This window comes from Papio anubis, chromosome 2 (assembly GCF_008728515.1).
Source record: "Papio anubis isolate 15944 chromosome 2, Panubis1.0, whole genome shotgun sequence".
In the NCBI taxonomy this organism is placed as follows: Eukaryota; Metazoa; Chordata; class Mammalia; order Primates; family Cercopithecidae; genus Papio; species Papio anubis.
Window position 1 is genome coordinate 190543489 of NC_044977.1, and position 16611 is coordinate 190560099.

The window sequence follows — 16611 nt, forward strand, 5'->3', positions numbered from 1 at the left end:
CAAGAGCAAACAGCTTCTGAAAGGAGATGAACTAACAGAAACTGAATTAATGTGAATATCCTGATCACAAGAAATATGAATGCTCTGTATACGCCCTAGGCAAACACCACCTGGAATAATGTATTCAATTAGGTGTGGCCAGTTTTGCCTGCGGTCCTGACGCAAGAAGACAGGCACCCAGGATGGGCGTCCTGGAGCTGGTGTCTGTAAGAGCTGAAAATGCACAGCTGCAGGAGAGAACCGAAGGGACAAAGAGTCCTCAGATCAAAGGGTAGGGTGGCTGACTTCGTTCCACTGAATGGAAGAACTTTCTACATTTAGAGGTAAAAAGAAATGAGTTACCTGGTCTCGAGCATCCTGTCGCTTAAAGTAGTCAAAGAGAAATATGCAACTGTTTGATATGGAGGTGGAGGAAGAGACTCCTTCACACAGTTAGAGGTGAGAGTTTATACAATGAGCTCACGGAGGGGAGGGTGCTGTATTCATAACCCAGCTCAACACACACTCTACAGTCAATAGATGCCTGATAAACAGAGAGAGAAAAGCACAGGGAAAAAGACAGTACTTCTTACGTCTCTCCATCTCTACGATCCTAATTACTAATTTCTTTTCACAGTTGGTATCACGATGATGATTTTTTTTTTTTTTTTTGAGACAGAGTTTCGCTCTTGTTGCCCAGGCTGGAGTGTAATGGCGCGATCTCGGTTCACTACAACCTCCGCCTCCCCGGTTCAAGCAATTCTCCTGCCTCAGCCTCCCGAGTAGCTGGGGTTACAGGCACCCGCCACCACGCCCGGCTAATGTTGTATTTTTAGTAGAGATGGGGTTTCTCCACGTCGGTAAGGCTGGTTTCAAACTCCCAACCTCAGGTGATCCACACCCCTCGGCTTCCCAAAGTGCTGGGATTACAGGAGTGAGCCATGGCGCCTGGCCCTCTTATAGATATTATTTTATTCAAAAGTAAAAATAAAGCCCAAACTACTTTTGCAAAATTCGGGCTAACAGATAATGTGGTATATCTTAATTTAGGGTTAGTTTCTCTGTTTTCAGAACAAAGTCGAAAGAGATTCTAATCAAGTCCTGAGAACTGACTACATCCTTCAGTTATACCCTTGTGTTCTGACTTCTCTTAAAAGCAGTTACAGGGTCATTGTGGAACTTCCTATACAACTTCCTGTCTACAACCTTTAAAAAAAATTATACAATTATACAAAAATAATACAGCTAATACCAGTGTGTAACAACACTGGCGATGTCAGACTGTCCGACAACCAGAGAGAAAGGAACTTTGTGATTCACTTTCTGTAGGTCATCCGAATCCAGCACACAGGGGAAAAACCCTAATTCCCACAAATTTCCAGTAAGAGTAAACAAAACACAAATGAAGCACATTATGAGAAATCAAAATCCTCCTCTTTGAAACCCAACCTGTAAAAGTCCCTCAGGTTACCTCAGAGTCACCATTCAGGTGAATGGCTCCGGCCAAAGCTGACCAGAAAATAACCTTCACATCTTCTTTTTCAAAGTACATGGCCCAGGCACTCCGCTGCTCAGCAGTCAGCAAGTCTGCCTTGTTGATCAGAATCACGTTCTCCTTACTGGCATCGATTTCTTTCACATAACATTCCTAAGCAAGACAAAGAGATTTAGAAAGACCTCTTCCAAACAACTAAAAAATGAGGCTAATCATATTGAAGATCCCAGCACAAGTTTTTACTGCCCCCAGTTTTAAATCATTTCCTAATTTAAACAGTCTTAATCACGACGCATTATACTAATCCTTTCAGTAAGCTTTGAAAAGAAGGTCCACCATTAATATTTTTGTTATGCACCAGCAGATTTAAAAATAATCTGGGCCAGGCATGGGGGCTCATGCCTGTAATTCCAGCACTTTGGGAGGCGGAGGAGGGAGGATTGCTTGAGCCCAGGAGTTCGAGACCAGCCTGGGCAACATGGCAAGATCCTGTCTCTACAAAAAATTAGATATATAAGATAGTAATAAATAAATAAATAAATAATATGTATTACAGTTCTCAAAAAGAAATATGAATACCTCACATATTATAAAATATTTTGTTAACTAACCCAAAGCTACATTACATCATTTCATGGGATTCTCACACGTTAGTTATTAGCCCCTGTGGTGTTTCATAAACTTAGTTCACTTGTAAAATACCACAGGGAGTCATAACTAAAGTGTGAGGAGAGAGAACTTTACAGGATGAATTAAAAAGTGAAGTGACGGCCGGGCGCGGTGGCTCAAGCCTGTAATCCCAGCACTTTGGGAGGCTGAGACAGGCGGATCCGCGAGGTCAGGAGGTCGAGACCATCCCTGGCTAACCTGGTGAAACCCGTCTCTCTAAAAAATACAAAAACTAGCGGTGTGAGCGCCTGTAGTCCCAGCTACTCGGGAGGCTGAGGCAGGAGAATGGTGTGAGCCAGGCGGAGCTTGCAGTGAGCTGAGATCGGCCACTGCACTCCAGCCTGGGCGACAGAGTGAGACTCCGTCTCAAAAAAAAAAAAAAAAAAGTGAAGTGACTGGCAATATGCTAAAATAAATAAAATACTATTTCCACTGGTGTTTCCTGAAAAATGGGAAACCAGCAAATGCCTTAAGTGGCTTCTAAACTAAAAGCTAGAAAGCTCATTTAACTGCCTTCCTGCAGATAGAAATCATTGTTTGAGAAAACATCTGTCTCAACAGTGGCATCATGCAAGCTCCTGACCTTGGAAGGAGGGAAGGCCTCATTAACAGAGCCAGAGCGGGCAGAATGTGTGCCTACAGTCACTGCTGAGTGATTTGGTCCTCTCACAGCTACTCAAAGGACTGATGTTTGAATTTTGTCAAACTTGACTTACCAAATCCTCACATCTAAACAGGAGTGGGTTTCGAGCATCTACTATCTGGACCACAATATCACTGAAACACAAACACGAGATAGACCAATCAGTGTGAGGTGAAAGGGATTTTCCTAACCACACATTAATGGCCAGAATAGCAAACACCTGCAATATATTAAGCACTGGACATCTATTAATTTTTAAGGTATAATTATTCCCGGTTTATACACGAGTGACTTAAGGCTCAGGGCAGTTAAGTAACTTGCCCAAGGCCACCAGCTAATAAGTAACACAGCCAGAATGGGAACCCAGGCAGCCTGGACCAGAGGTGATGCTCTTAATCATAACGTGCTATTGCTCTCATACAGCCTAGGGGGGTTCAGATGATGTTTCATTGCTAAGACATCCACCATACTTCTATTCCACTCTCCTGGTGAGACAAAAGAGTATCCCAAACACTTCACTCCAAGGTGAAGTCTACTAAATATTCAATCCCTAGTCTGCACTCATGTTAAAGCCTCAAACGAAAACTGGTAAATCAGTTGCTGACAGCTGCCACTATTGAAGCTAGTATCTTATTTCAACCCAGGAATAACAAGGAAGAAAGCATATTTTTGGCAAACAATTATCCACCAATTCCAACAATGTATTTAAATGGCAAAAAGACAAAATAGGAACGTATTAACTTAGGTTGCCCGGCTGAAGCAGGAATGGTAAGTCCAACTTCTATCACATATAAGAAGGTACAGCAATAAGACAACTTACTGCAGCTGGTGCAAGCCCCTCAAATCCCTCACAAATATAGTGGGGACTACAGGTGTCTACACGGCAAGGAGAAAAAAGAATTCCCTTCTCTGGGAGGCTCCTCCCTCCCTTCAGCCTCTGAGCTAGATGTTATAAAGGCCCACCGTGACTGCTGCTGGAAGGAAATAAGCTACAGATGCATGACTACCTCACGGCAGAGTCTCCCCAAAACCCTTATTCTGTTAACCAGCCTTTTCTGAGGCAACTTTGCAAATATGCTAAATTCCAAAGAATGAAGGTTACCATTTAGGACATTCTTTTGACAATTAAAAGTGCATTTTCTTTTAGAATAGTTAAAATGTCAGCATAATCCTGTGACACAAAGGAACTCACAGACTTGCTAATTTTGGACAAATTGTTTTTTAAGTTCTCTAGTTAAGCCGGTTCTAGTATTTCCTTCTTTAAGGTAATAATGCACTTTCAAACTGGATATTTAATAGTAAATGAAAAAATGATTACAAAAAAATGGACAAAGCCTAATCAACTAAAACCACAATGTCTACAAACGTTATGTCTACACACCGAACAAGTAGGAAGAACAATCAGTTTAGAAACACCAGTAAGAAAAGACGCTTCAAGACAGCTGCTTCACGTGCTGAGTGAGGAGCAGAGCAAAGCGCCAGCCGTGTAGCAGGAAGGGTCTACGCAGCACAATGGAAGCGCCTTATCTTACTGGAAGACAGTGTTCCGCCCTCAGTGCCTCTGCAGTTTCCTGCATTTCAATGACATGTTATACATCTAATCTTTTCTGATAACTACTATTAGAAGTAAAGAGGCAGATGGTTTAGCCAGCCTGTTACCAAACAGGAGACATCTGCTGTGGAGAAGACATCAATAAATATTTCCCATTCAAAGATGCAGCGGCAGTCATTTTTAAGTAAATATTTCTATGTAACTCAGATCCACTTTCATATACCTATATTCCTTGAGTTAGAAAACATGTTCTCTTATTTTAAAAAAAGGAGAAAATCACATAACAAAAATAAGACAGCAAATAATACTGTAATCCAAACTGAAGCTAGAAGTTTCAACATGTACAGGCTCACTTGGGAAATTATTAGGGACGGAAACAGTGTAAGAGAGGCTTCCTGTTAAACTGAACACAGATGGTTACCTCTGCTCCCTCTCAAAACCTACAAAAACAAAGGCTGAAACCCATTAGGATAAAGAGAAAGAACAGCAGCAACCAAATGTCAAACCAACAAGAAGCAAACCTGTTTGTGCCCCAGACTTCCAAGAAAGCCCAGGATTAGAAGCATCAGCTCTCTCAAGGCCAAGAATGCGGCCTGCGCCTGTAATCCGTCTGAACAGCGCGCTCGGAGGTTGGCTTCTCTGTTCCGTTCAGTGAGGCAACTGCAACCCACCACACAGCCCCCATTCCCCACCCTAATAGCAGAAGGCGAGCGTTTATTATGGAGAAAATGAACTTGAGAAGTTCCAGGACTGGGACCTCAGGCACAGGGAAAATGGGAAAGAGTTGCCAAAGTGCAAAAAGGGGAATTCAGCGTAAGCCTATGAAGATACTGAACTGTGAAGATGCCCAGCGCCCTTGTATTATACCACCTCCTGCCCCTTCCTGGCAGGAGATCATTCTTCTTTTTAAAAACTGACTGGAACCGGGCACAGTGGCTCACACCTGTAATCCCAGCACTTTGGGAGGCTGAGGCGGGTGGATCACCTGAGGTCAGTTCGAGATCAGCCTGACCAACGTGGAGAAACCCCATCTCTACTAAAAATACAAAATTAGCTGGGCATGGTGGCACATGCCTGTAATCCCAGTTATTCGGGAGGCTGAGGCAGGAGAATCGCTTGAACCCAGGAGGCGGAGGTTGCGGTGAGCCGAGATCGCACCATTGCACTCCAGCCTGGGCAACAAGAGTGAAACTCCATCTCAAAAAAACAAAACAAAACAAAACAAAACCACACACACACACAACTGACTGGCTCTGGGGAAAAGACCTATCGATCTTAACATCTTGGAGTATTCCGACAAAATAAAACTGACCCCTGCCCAGGCACCTTACGGTGAAGCTCACCAGTTGGCAAATTCCACTAAACAGGTAGGCCTGTCAACCAGCCTTGTAATGCTTTGTTCTTAAAGACAGATGAACATCACTAGACACCTGAGGAAGGCCTCTTCTGTAAAAGTCAGAAACCAGAAGAAAAAGGAAAGGAGCAAAGAAGACAGACAGATGACACAGGAAGTAGGACAATCTCTGAAAACAAAACAAAAACTGTAATTAAGTGTGAAGATGGAGGCTGCTGCCCTCAAGGTCCGGGCTGCAGTACTTCTGCGCTTGTTACCGTTTCTCTTTGGAAATGAGAAAACGGGCATTCTCAGGAGTACACAGCCTCAACCACCAAGGAGGCATCAAAGAGAAGGCTCCTCTGCTCACAGCAGCTCCCCAGTTCCCCAGGAGAATGGCTGGGGGTCTTCCGAAGCCCCCCTCAAGCCTGAGTAAAAGCAGCCTGCATGGACCCGTCATCTGCAGAAAGCCTTTCCTTTCTTCCGCCTTAGAGATTTGCCTTGCTTCTGTGACCTCCCCACACCCCAGCCCAAGAGCCCTTTCTACACCCCCAGAGGCAGAGGATGGGGGCATTCAAGTGACTTTAATTGTCATCACCCTAATAAGAAATGTAAGTGACTTTTACAAGTTTAGTCCAAGTATTGTTTTCTTTTTTGTTGAGAAGGAGTCTTGCTGTCACCCAGGCTGGAGTGCAGTGGTGCGATCTCGGCTCACTGCAACCTCCACCTCCTGGGTTCAAGCGATTCTCCTGCCTCAGCTTCCCAAGTAGTAACCAAGCCTGGTTAATGTTTGTATTTTTAGTAGGGATGGGGTTTCACCATGTTGCTCAGGCTGGTATCAAATTCCTGACCTCAAGTGATCAACCTGCCTCGACCTCCCAAAGTGCTGGGGTTACAGGCGTGAGCCACTAGGCTGGGCCCTGTTTTCTTAATAACAATATGCTAAATGTGATAAGATTCTTTTCTGAGAATCCCAATTAAGGCATTCTGTTTCCTAGTCTTCTTACTAGGTTCACGTTATAGATTTCAAAGAAAATAAAAACCAGCCTGAAGGGTCCTTGTTGAAAAACATCATTTCAAATATAAGGTTCATTTATGGCATCCTTGAAAGTAATTCAGAAACTCTTTGAGGAAAACAAAAACCTCTTAACTACACCAAAGAGGTGAGATTAGAGACAGGTGATTCATCAACTTCCAACAATCAGGAATTCGCCTTAGTGTTACATGAAAAAGAATAAAAATCTCTCATTCTCAATTTGTCAAAATCATTCTCTTCTTTTCAGAGCCCAATTAAAAAACATAAAAACCACCCCGTGATTTCCTCAATACTTATCAACCTCTCCTTCCTCTGCTATGACTCAGCCCACTGCCTTTCTATCCGCCGCAAAGCAGGAACTCTACTGCCCTCTGTATTTTCACATGTATTAAGTTCTCTGAGTACAAGAACTGCATTTCATTCATTTGTGTGCCCCTGGTTCCTGGTGCTTTGCTTAGCATTTAGCTGAACATGGTGACAGTGGGCTGACATGAGCTTTGACATCCGCCTCGCCCCATAACATAGATGCTCTTTGCAGGCAGGAACTTAACTCTTTTTCGTACTCATATTTTCCACATTACCAGTAGAAACTAAATATACATTTGCTAAAATATCTATATAGGTTCTTCAGAATTCATCTTACAGAAAACGTTCATTATTCTCACACACTTATCAACATATTCATCTAATAACAAAAAAACTATACAAAATATATGGTAGTATCATACTGTGTTTTTATAATAATTCTTAGTAACCCTCTGCATAGCTTAATTCTTCATACCCTGAGCCTATAAGCCTATATCAACATCCAAATTGAATGCAACTTCACCACAATGTCTTCATTACACAAAAGAAAATGATGAATTCACCTTCTCTCAATGACTCTCCAGAGCTGGCGCCAAAAGTCCAAATTTCGTTCAAATGGAGTCAGTATCAGCTTTTGTTCCTCTTCTAGCCTAGTTTTTGAATGAGAAGTTTATATCTTTGCCAGATTATAAGACAATTTTTAGCAGTGTAAATGCTCAAATTCATTACACTAAAAATAAGTATGGTGCGCAAATATCCAGAGTCAAATTATTTTATATATTTCCTGCTGAGACACCATAAAAATACTATTTATTTAGACAATACTCCACCAGATTCAAATTTTATCCTGAAGCTATTTATGCCCTGAAAGTTTCCCTGTCACACAAAGTCACTTCTTTCCCACACTCTTTCTGGAAAAATGTGCAGGCGAGCAGCGATCAACTCCAGGGCGCCCAGCGGCCAAAGAGGGGAATGAAAGGAAAAGGCCTGGAGCCGCGCAGAGTAACCGACTCACTGTCTGTGCAAGGACGCGTATGCGCCTAGCAATCTTGTTTCTGCACACATCCATTTGCACTTGTTAACAGAATGCTACCATTTCCTTTTTAAAAGAATCAAAACTTCAAAATGCAAACGGTGGTGTAAGCACACCAAATGTCTGAACTCGGGATTTCAAGGTAAGTTGCCATAGAGTCTATGATACTCACCGGACAAGCTGACGTCTCCATTCTAGAAAGTTATCTTTCTCTGCTTGTTTGAGTTCTTCTGGGGTAGTATTTTTGTTCCAGTTTGGTCTGAAACAATCATAGAAGGAAAAAAATTTCTCATATAAGTAACCAATATAAGATAGGGAATTTGGATCTAATAATGGTAGCTGAGAAAAAGAAGCAATTTAAAAAACGAATACGCAGCGGCCTTGTATGTTTTGTGGCATTCTAAATTCTTCTTCAGCTCACCTCCTCGGTATACACAAGAACTGTTTGTTTTCTTCATGGAGCTTCTTAATTCTCTGGCTCTCCTCAAAAGACAGTAGTCCAGTTCTAGCCTCAGCAGGCACAAACTTAATATTAAGTTTCTCTGTTCAAATAAAGAAAAGTACTATTACTTAAGAGGCAATGTAGATACAGAGTGTTTGGTCATACTGATAAACTTAGAAAACTAAAAATGAGAGCCTAAGAGAACTTAAGCTTTCTTGATTAGATTCTTCTAGCCTTGGATGAATTATTCTTCTCAAATGAAGTTTTATACCAAATAACTATCCAGAGTTACTACATTCTTTTTGACTGCCGCACAGTATTTCATACTGTGGCTATATCACATTTTCTCTACTACTGAACATTCAGTTTCCAAGTTTTCATTATTAAAATACAGCATCATCTGGGAGCTTGTTAAAAATGTAAATGCGGCAGCTCTAACCCCCACTCACTGAATCAGATGCTCTAGAATCTAGAGGATAGGGCCAGGAATCTGTCTTCAAGAGTTCTCCGGGCAATTCTGCTGCTCCGGGGTAGATGCTGAGAAGTAGAGGTGCTGGCTCATAGGATATGCAACTATAAACTTGCTTTCCGGTTTTTTTTTTTTTTTTTGAGACAGGGTCTCACTCTGTCACCAGGCTGGAGTGAAGTGGTGCAGTCTCGGTTCACTGCAACCTCAAGCAACTCTCCCAACTCAGCCTCCTGAGTAGCTGGGACTACAGGCGCACACCACCACGCCCGGCTAATTTTTGTGTTTTTAGTAGAGACGGGGTTTTGCCATGTTGGCCAGGCTGGTCTCGAACTACTGACCTCAGGTGATACGCCCGTCTCGGCCTCCCAAAGTGCTGGGGTTACAGGCACGAGCCACTGTACCCGGCCTGTAACTGTAAACTTCTAACAGATACTGCCAAAACAAATCTTTCCAACTTCCCTCTCTACTGTCTCACCCCATAACCTAAGAACATACTACCATTAACCCAGATCCTTCTCACACACGCCCTTACACTTCTCTTTCCCTGCCACAGTCAAATATCTCAGAAGAATACAACTTGCTCATTCCTTGACTTCCTCACCTCCCACTTTCTGTTTCTCTAGATTCCAGCTGTGGCTCTATCACTCCACTAAAACTGTTCTCACAGAGATTACTAATTGACTTCAAGAAGAAAATAGCACTGGGACGGTGGCTCACGGATCCCAGCACTTTGGGATCACGAGGTCAGGAGTTTGAGATCAGCCTGGCCTATGTGGTGAAACCCCGTCTCTACTAAAAATACAAAAATTAGCTGGGTATGGTGGCACATGCCTGTAATCCCAGCTACTCAGGAGGCTGAGGCAGGAGAATCGCTCGAACTCGGGAGGCAGAGGTTGCAGTGAGCCGAGACCACGCCAGTGCACTCCAGCTTGGGTGACAAGAGGGAGACTTCATCTCAAAAAAAAAAAAAAAAGAAAAAAAGAAAAAAAGAAAATAGCTTTACTAAGATATGATTCACATACTATACAATCCACCCACTAAAGCATACAATTCAATGATTTTCAGTATATTCACAGAGTTGTGCAGCCATCGCCATGATCCATTTTAGAATACTTTCATCACCCCAAAAGGAAACCTTTACCCATTAGCAGTCACTGTCCATCCCCAGGTACCTGGTGGAAATCATCTACTTTCTGTAGATTTGCCTGCTTAGGACTTTTTGGTGTTTCCATTTTTTGGCGATTATGAATAATGCTGCTATGAATACACACGTACATGTTTTTGTGTAGACGTGTTTTCATTTCTTTTGGGCACACACCCAGGAGTGGCACTGCTGGATCAGATGGTAATTCTAGGTTTTACCTTTTGAGGAACTGCCAAAATTTTTTTATAAAACAGCAGCACCTTGGCCGGGAGCGGTGGCTCAAGCCTGTAATCCCAGCTTGCTGGGAGGCGAGGCAGGCGGATCGAGGTCAGGAGGTCAGAGACCATCCTGGCTGTTCACGGTGAAACCCGATCTCTACTAAAATACAAAAAATTAGCGGGCGGTGGCGTGCCTGTACTCAGCCTCGGGAGAGCTGAGGCAGAAATGCGTGAACCGGGGTGAAACTGCAGTGAGCTGAGATCCGGCCCTGCACTCCAGCCTGGGCAACAGAGCCAGACTCCGTCTCAAAAAAAAAAAAAAAAAAAAACAGCAGCACCATTTTATACTCCCACAGCAATGTATGAGGTTCTAATTTCTCCACATCCTCCCCAACATTTGTTACAGGCCTCTTTTATTTTAGCTATCCTAGTGGGTGAAGTGGTATTTCATTGTGAAACCCAGCAGTTTATTTTTGTCCCTTCACTCATTTTTGCTTACGCTACCCTCTCCATTAGTCTGGTTTACTCTAGCTCCTTAAGTGTTCTTGTTCCTCTTATCTTCTCCATTCTTCTACTATCTCTATTTCAGTTCTGGCCTGTTTTTCTTGCTAGACTAAAGTGATACGGTCTCCTAACTCATCTTGCTTCCTTAAAATTCATCAGTGATCTTTTAAAAAATGAAATCTCATGTACCTATTAGACATCTGCACTCCCATGTTCCCTGCAGCGCTATTCACAATAGCCAAGATATGGAACCAACCTCAAAGCCCATCAATGTATGAATGAATAAAGAAAACGTGGTATATGTATATATACAATGGAATACTACTTAGCATTACAAAAGAAGGAAATCTTGACACTTGTGACAATATGAATGAAGCACTACGCTATGCGAAATAACCCAGGCACGCAGAAAGACAAATACTGCATGATCTCACTTACATGTGGAAGAAAGTCGAGCTCACAGAAGCAGAGAGAAGATGGTGGTTAGCAGAGATTAGGAGTGGGGGACATAGGAGGATACTGGTCTAACAGTGAAGTTTTACTGAGGCCGGATGAATAAGTTCTGGAGATCGAATGTACAGCCTGGTGCCCATAGTTGATGATAATGTATTTACTAGTTAATAATACAAAATTTGCTAAGAGAGTATATATCTTGTTTTCACCACACACACACACAAAAAAACCAATGTGAGGTGATGGATATGTTAATTACTTGATTTTAGTAATCATTTCACTACATATGTATACATATATAATATAAAACCAAACATCACACTATATACTGTAACTATATACAATTTTTAGTTGCCAATTATATAGCTCATTAAAGCTGGAACCCACACATCCCCCCAAAAAACACTGAAAAATGAAATATGAAATCATGTTGCACACTTGTTTAAAGCTTCCCTTAAACCTTTGTTCTCTCCAGAATCTGGCCCATATCCACCTGCTCAGCACCTGTGCTCATCACATCCCGCCCCCTGCACTAGCAAAGTCAAACTTCTAGCCGTTTTCTGAACAAAGTCGGCTGCTGCTTCACATCTTGGCTTGAGTCCTCTGCCTGTCTGTGTAAAAGGTCTTATGTGTCCTTCTAATATCTATTCATTGTTCAAGACTCAGGCTGGGCGCGGTGGCTCACGCCTGTAATCCCAGCACTTTGGGAGGCTGAGGTGGGCGGATCACGAGGTCAGGAGATCAAGACCATTCTGGCCAACATGGTGAAACTCCGTCTCTACGAAAAATACAAAAATTAGCCAGGCGTGGCGGCGTCTGCCTGTAGTCCCAGCTACTCGGAGGGGGGGTGCTGAGCAGGTGAATTGCTTGAACTCAGGAGGCGGAGCTGCAGTGAGCCGAGATTGCGCCATTGCACTTCAGCCTGGGCAACTGAGCGAGACTCTGTCTCAGAAACAAAAACAAAAAACAAAACCTCAGCCCTCATGGAAATGTGACAGTGTCACATGCACTCAGCAATAAACAACTTACCCGCTACAAACTCTGTTCCTGCAAGTTCTGCAGTAGCAAGGAAGTCATCAAGGGAGCTCTCTTCAGTCACCGACTGAAGATTAAGACGACCCCAATCATAGCCATCATTGAGTTCACTTGTGTGCAACTATGAACAAACACAGGGTGATAAATACAGCTGCTCTCTTCTGCTCTTGGCATCCAATAAGCTCTAAACTTCCTTGCAACTAGTCTATGGTCTTGAGGATGGTTGTAGTCCCTTTAGAATCAATACTACTCATAGTTAACATTTAAAGGAGCACGCTCTTACCTCATAATAGGCAGTTCCCTTTCACCATTTCATTAATTTTCAAAAACTTTTGAGGTGAATTTTACTGTATTTTCACTTCACTGATGATGAAACTAAGGCTTCAACAGATAAAATAACTTGCCTATAGTCGAAAGCTAAATGGCAGAGGTGGAACTTGAACCCAGATTGACTCTGCTAGTCAAAATTAGTTAAAACTTTACCTGATATAGCCCCACAATAATACATTTTACATAGTGACCCAAAGCTGTATGTACATATAATGATACAAGCATTCAAGTACCATTCCGTACAGTAAAATGGAAACAAAAGAATACTGAAGCCACACCCTATTACATGTAACACATTTTGATATTTCTCTACCTTGCTGGGGAAAAAGTAAAAACAAAAAAGCTAGTTGCAAACCACTAAATTGATTTCCAGACACAACCCAGAGTTTGATAACCATCACCCTAAGCTATATACTTAGTATAGGTACAAATAAAAAAAAGTGCCAGGCGTGGTGGCTTGTGTCTGTAACCCCAGCTCCTCAAGAGGCTAAGGCAGGAGGATTGCCTGAGGCCAGGAGTTTGAGATCAGCCTGAGCAACGTAGCAAGACCTTGTCTCTCCAAAAAACAAACCAACCACCGGGCCTGATGCTGTGCACCTGTAATGCCAGTTAGTCAGAGATTAAGGTGGGGGATCATCTGTGCCCAGAAGGTGGAGACTGTAGTGAGCTGGTGAGTTATGATCACACCAATGGCACTCTAGCCTGGGTGACAGAGCATGACCCTGTCTCTGAAAATGAATGACTGAATGATGAAAAAATAAATATTAAAGGCCAAAAGTTTAAGTGGTCATAGAATCAGCAATGGAATTAGGATTCAATTCTTTACCATTCATGTTCAATCTTCCCACTATTTCCTAAAAGGCTTCATTAGTAACAAGTTTCTTCAAAACTAATAAAAATTACCAGAAATCTAATCTCCAGAGTAACTCTAACCTGATGAATACTGATAAGCACTCTATGCTGTTTACTCTGTAGACTATATGGATGAAAGTCAGCTGGTATGACAGTGGCACACGGTTAGTTAGCTCCAGAGGCACCCTTAACTTTAGCACACGATCTTATAACTCAAATGTTCTCATTCATTCCTGGGGGAATGAATGGTGAAAATAACGACTAGAATGATTAACACAAGTCAAATCACTTCATTCATTTTTTTGAAAATCCTTCTATAGCCTAGTAAAATATTAGGTCCTGTCACACCTGAAAAATGAATGATTTATCTTTGAGCTAAACCACTAGGGGGGGCTTCGCCAGGGTGAAGCAAGGATCTGAATTATTCTGTATTTCTGGCAGTAACCAACCGCTCTGGAGGATCCATTCTTCGAACAAATCAATACAAAAATACGTTGTGTCTCTTTCCTGCTCTGGAAGTTCCAAGCACTTCAGTGGCTTCTTGGGCAAAACACAAACGTACTCAAGACCTGGCACTGAAGACTCTTCACATTCTCACTCCACCCTCATCAACACACTAACCCTTCTTTCAAGCTTCTTCTACCTTTGCGTTCTGGGCCTTGCCAGGAGCAGGGCCTGCTACTTGGCTTGGCAGAAACTCCAACTCGTCCTTCAAAACCAGGCTGAGGCGTCCCTCCCACAAAACTTACCTGACTTTTGACCCCGAATTTTGCAGCACTCAGGCTAGACAGAAAAGATAAGAAAGATGACATGGTCTGTCTTACCCAGGAGTCAGTGTGACGATGGCTTCGGCTCCGCTGAGTCTGATGGCGCATAAGGGCCCGTCCCAGCGACCCACCGGCCGGGGCTCTCCTCCGGCCCATGGCAACACGACCACTGGGCGAAGCTTCCCCGCTCCGCGCGTGCAGTTTCCGGGATTCACAGTTCGATCCCCGGAAGTGACGATAAGCGAGCCCAAGTAGTTCAGGCTCAAACTTGAGAGGGGAAAGCAGAATGACTTGTCCTAAAGTGCTCTTTTTACGTCTCGAGCTTGCCAGCATTATAGAATATAAGTGAAAAAATGGTTCTGGGAACTTATCTATAGATTTCCTGGCGAACGTCTCGAGTTTCGATAAATGACTGAGTTAAAAGAATGGTTCATTCTTGATTTGTGCGTCGGTCTTTAGCGTCCGGCGAGAAACTAGCGTACCTCGAAAACATGGCGGTTCCTATGCGCGGCACTAGCTCCGCCTCCCGCCGCTTCCGTCAGAAGGACGCGGAGACTCCGAGGAGGAATGTTTCGGAGGCGCTGGAACGGGGGAGGTTCCCCGCGCTGGTTGTCAGCCGGCGTCCCAAGGTGTGGTGTCTCCGAGGTCCAGCACGGCGGCTTTTTGTTTACCTAGCCGTCCCCAGCTGCGACGTGGGGAGAAAAGTCTTCGCCTGGATGTGAATTTGGAATGAGAGGCTGAATAGTATTTCCGGAGCTTGGCAAGGTTGTAAGGAAAGTTAACAGGAACTGACTTACGCTTTATTTCAAATTAAAAAATGTTTTAACGGTTCTAGTTACAATTTCATTACCCTTTTTACAAATAATTAAAATGAAAGTGAAAACAGTGAGCCAGCTCCACTCCTAGAGGCCTGGGCTTCTGTTCCTCCCTTGAATGTTTGATTTCCTTATAATGGGAATAATAGAAAGTCAGCTTAGAATTGGCTGTGTGCTGGTGAACTACATTCTCGTTGATCCAGAGAACCATCTCTTTGTTTTGATGTTTAGAGAGAGGAAGCAGCTTGAGCAAGTCATAGACTGAGTGCGTGCAGTGTCAGGAATCAAACCCAAGGCTTGTCACTAGCCTGTACACCCCTGGGGAGAGCGGGGAATGAGGGTTGTTAACATGTATTATTTATTTATTTATTTTTATTTTTTGAGACAGAGTCTCGCTTTCCCCTAGGCTGGAGTGCACTGGCGTGATCTCAGCTCACTGCAACCTCTGCCTCCCGGGTTCAAGTGATTCTCCTGCCTCAGTCTCCCGAGTAGCAGGAATTACAGACACGTGCCACGGCACCCGGCTAATTTTTGTATTTTTAGTAGAGACAGGGTTTGGCCATGCTGGTCTTGAACTCCTGACCTCAGGTGAATGCCCACCTTGGCCTCCCAAAGTGCTAGGATTACAGGTGTGAGCCACCGCATCCAGCCAAACATGTATTTTTAAATCATAGGATCAAGGTAATGCATATATTACCTAGCATAGCTTGATTTAGCCAGTCCACAATGTACACATTTATCAAAACATGCTGTACAACATAAGTAATATACAATTTTTACTTGTCAATTAAAACAACAGCCAAAAAGAAATAAAAGAAATCATAGGATCAAGAATCCATTTAACCCAGGGCTTCTCACACTTTAATGTGCATATAAATCCCCTGGAATCTCGTTAACATGCAGATTCTGATTTATAAGTTCTGGGGTGAGGCCTGTGGCTCTAACAAGCTTCCAGGTGATACCCATGTTACTGGTCCCCGGGTTACACTTTGAGGAGCAAGAGTAGTCCACTCTTTTCTGGTGCAAATGAAGACACAGAAGTGGACTGGCTAAAGGTCACAGCAAGTTAGTATCAGGCGAAACTGGGTCCAGACTCCCACCCATTCTGAATTCCCTGCCAGGCCCTCTGTGTGCTACACCTTACCCCTCTTACTGAATTGAAGTGAGTTGAAATGCCCAAGGGACCGCTGACAAGCTGCGAAGTAGTTGGCAAGCCTTTGAGAAGGCAGAGCTCACAGATGAGCAAAGGGATGCATCAGAACATGATTTCTCCCATTTCCCAATTTAGAAACAGTGTATCTTTAAAATCCTACACGTAATCTCCAGAAGGAAGATATGAAGAAAACCCATGAAATAGAATTAGTAGACAGCTCCTGTCTATCTCCCCAGAGCTAAGTGGTTAAAGATCAAACTAACTGATGAAGTAAGATTAGGTAGATTTCACATTTTGATAATACTAGGAGGTGAGATAAAGAAACTTGCCATTGCATTCCTAGAGCTCAACCAGGAACTTGGGACTTCATCCTAGTTTCCTTT

The 16611-nt window shown here is 43.1% G+C and overlaps 2 protein-coding genes across 8 annotated transcripts in view; one reads left to right on the forward strand and one right to left on the reverse strand.

Moving 5' to 3' along the window:
- LSG1 (large 60S subunit nuclear export GTPase 1) overlaps positions 1-14755 on the reverse strand; it is a 29507-nt gene extending 14752 nt beyond the window's left edge. Inside the window, exons 1-7 of the mRNA XM_003895306.4 lie at positions 14318-14755; positions 12306-12432; positions 8468-8588; positions 8219-8305; positions 7577-7663; positions 2860-2920; positions 1451-1627 (exon numbers count right to left, since the gene is read on the reverse strand). Of these exons, the coding sequence (XP_003895355.2) occupies positions 1451-1627; positions 2860-2920; positions 7577-7663; positions 8219-8305; positions 8468-8588; positions 12306-12432; positions 14318-14593 (936 nt within the window). The 5' untranslated portion in view covers positions 14594-14755. The remainder of the gene's footprint in view (positions 1-1450; positions 1628-2859; positions 2921-7576; positions 7664-8218; positions 8306-8467; positions 8589-12305; positions 12433-14317) is intronic.
- LOC103882502 overlaps positions 14751-16611 on the forward strand; it is a 186387-nt gene continuing 184526 nt past the window's right edge. For 4 of the 7 annotated variants that reach the window (XM_031663904.1, XM_009201977.4, XM_009201978.4 and 1 more), the window contains exon 1: positions 14803-14889. In XM_031663904.1, the coding sequence (XP_031519764.1) occupies positions 14828-14889 (62 nt within the window). In that variant the 5' untranslated portion in view covers positions 14803-14827. Of the gene's footprint in view, positions 15026-16611 lie in introns of all 7 variants that reach the window. The other 3 variants (XM_017956097.3, XR_002520646.2, XR_004182367.1) reach the window with 3 other exon arrangements.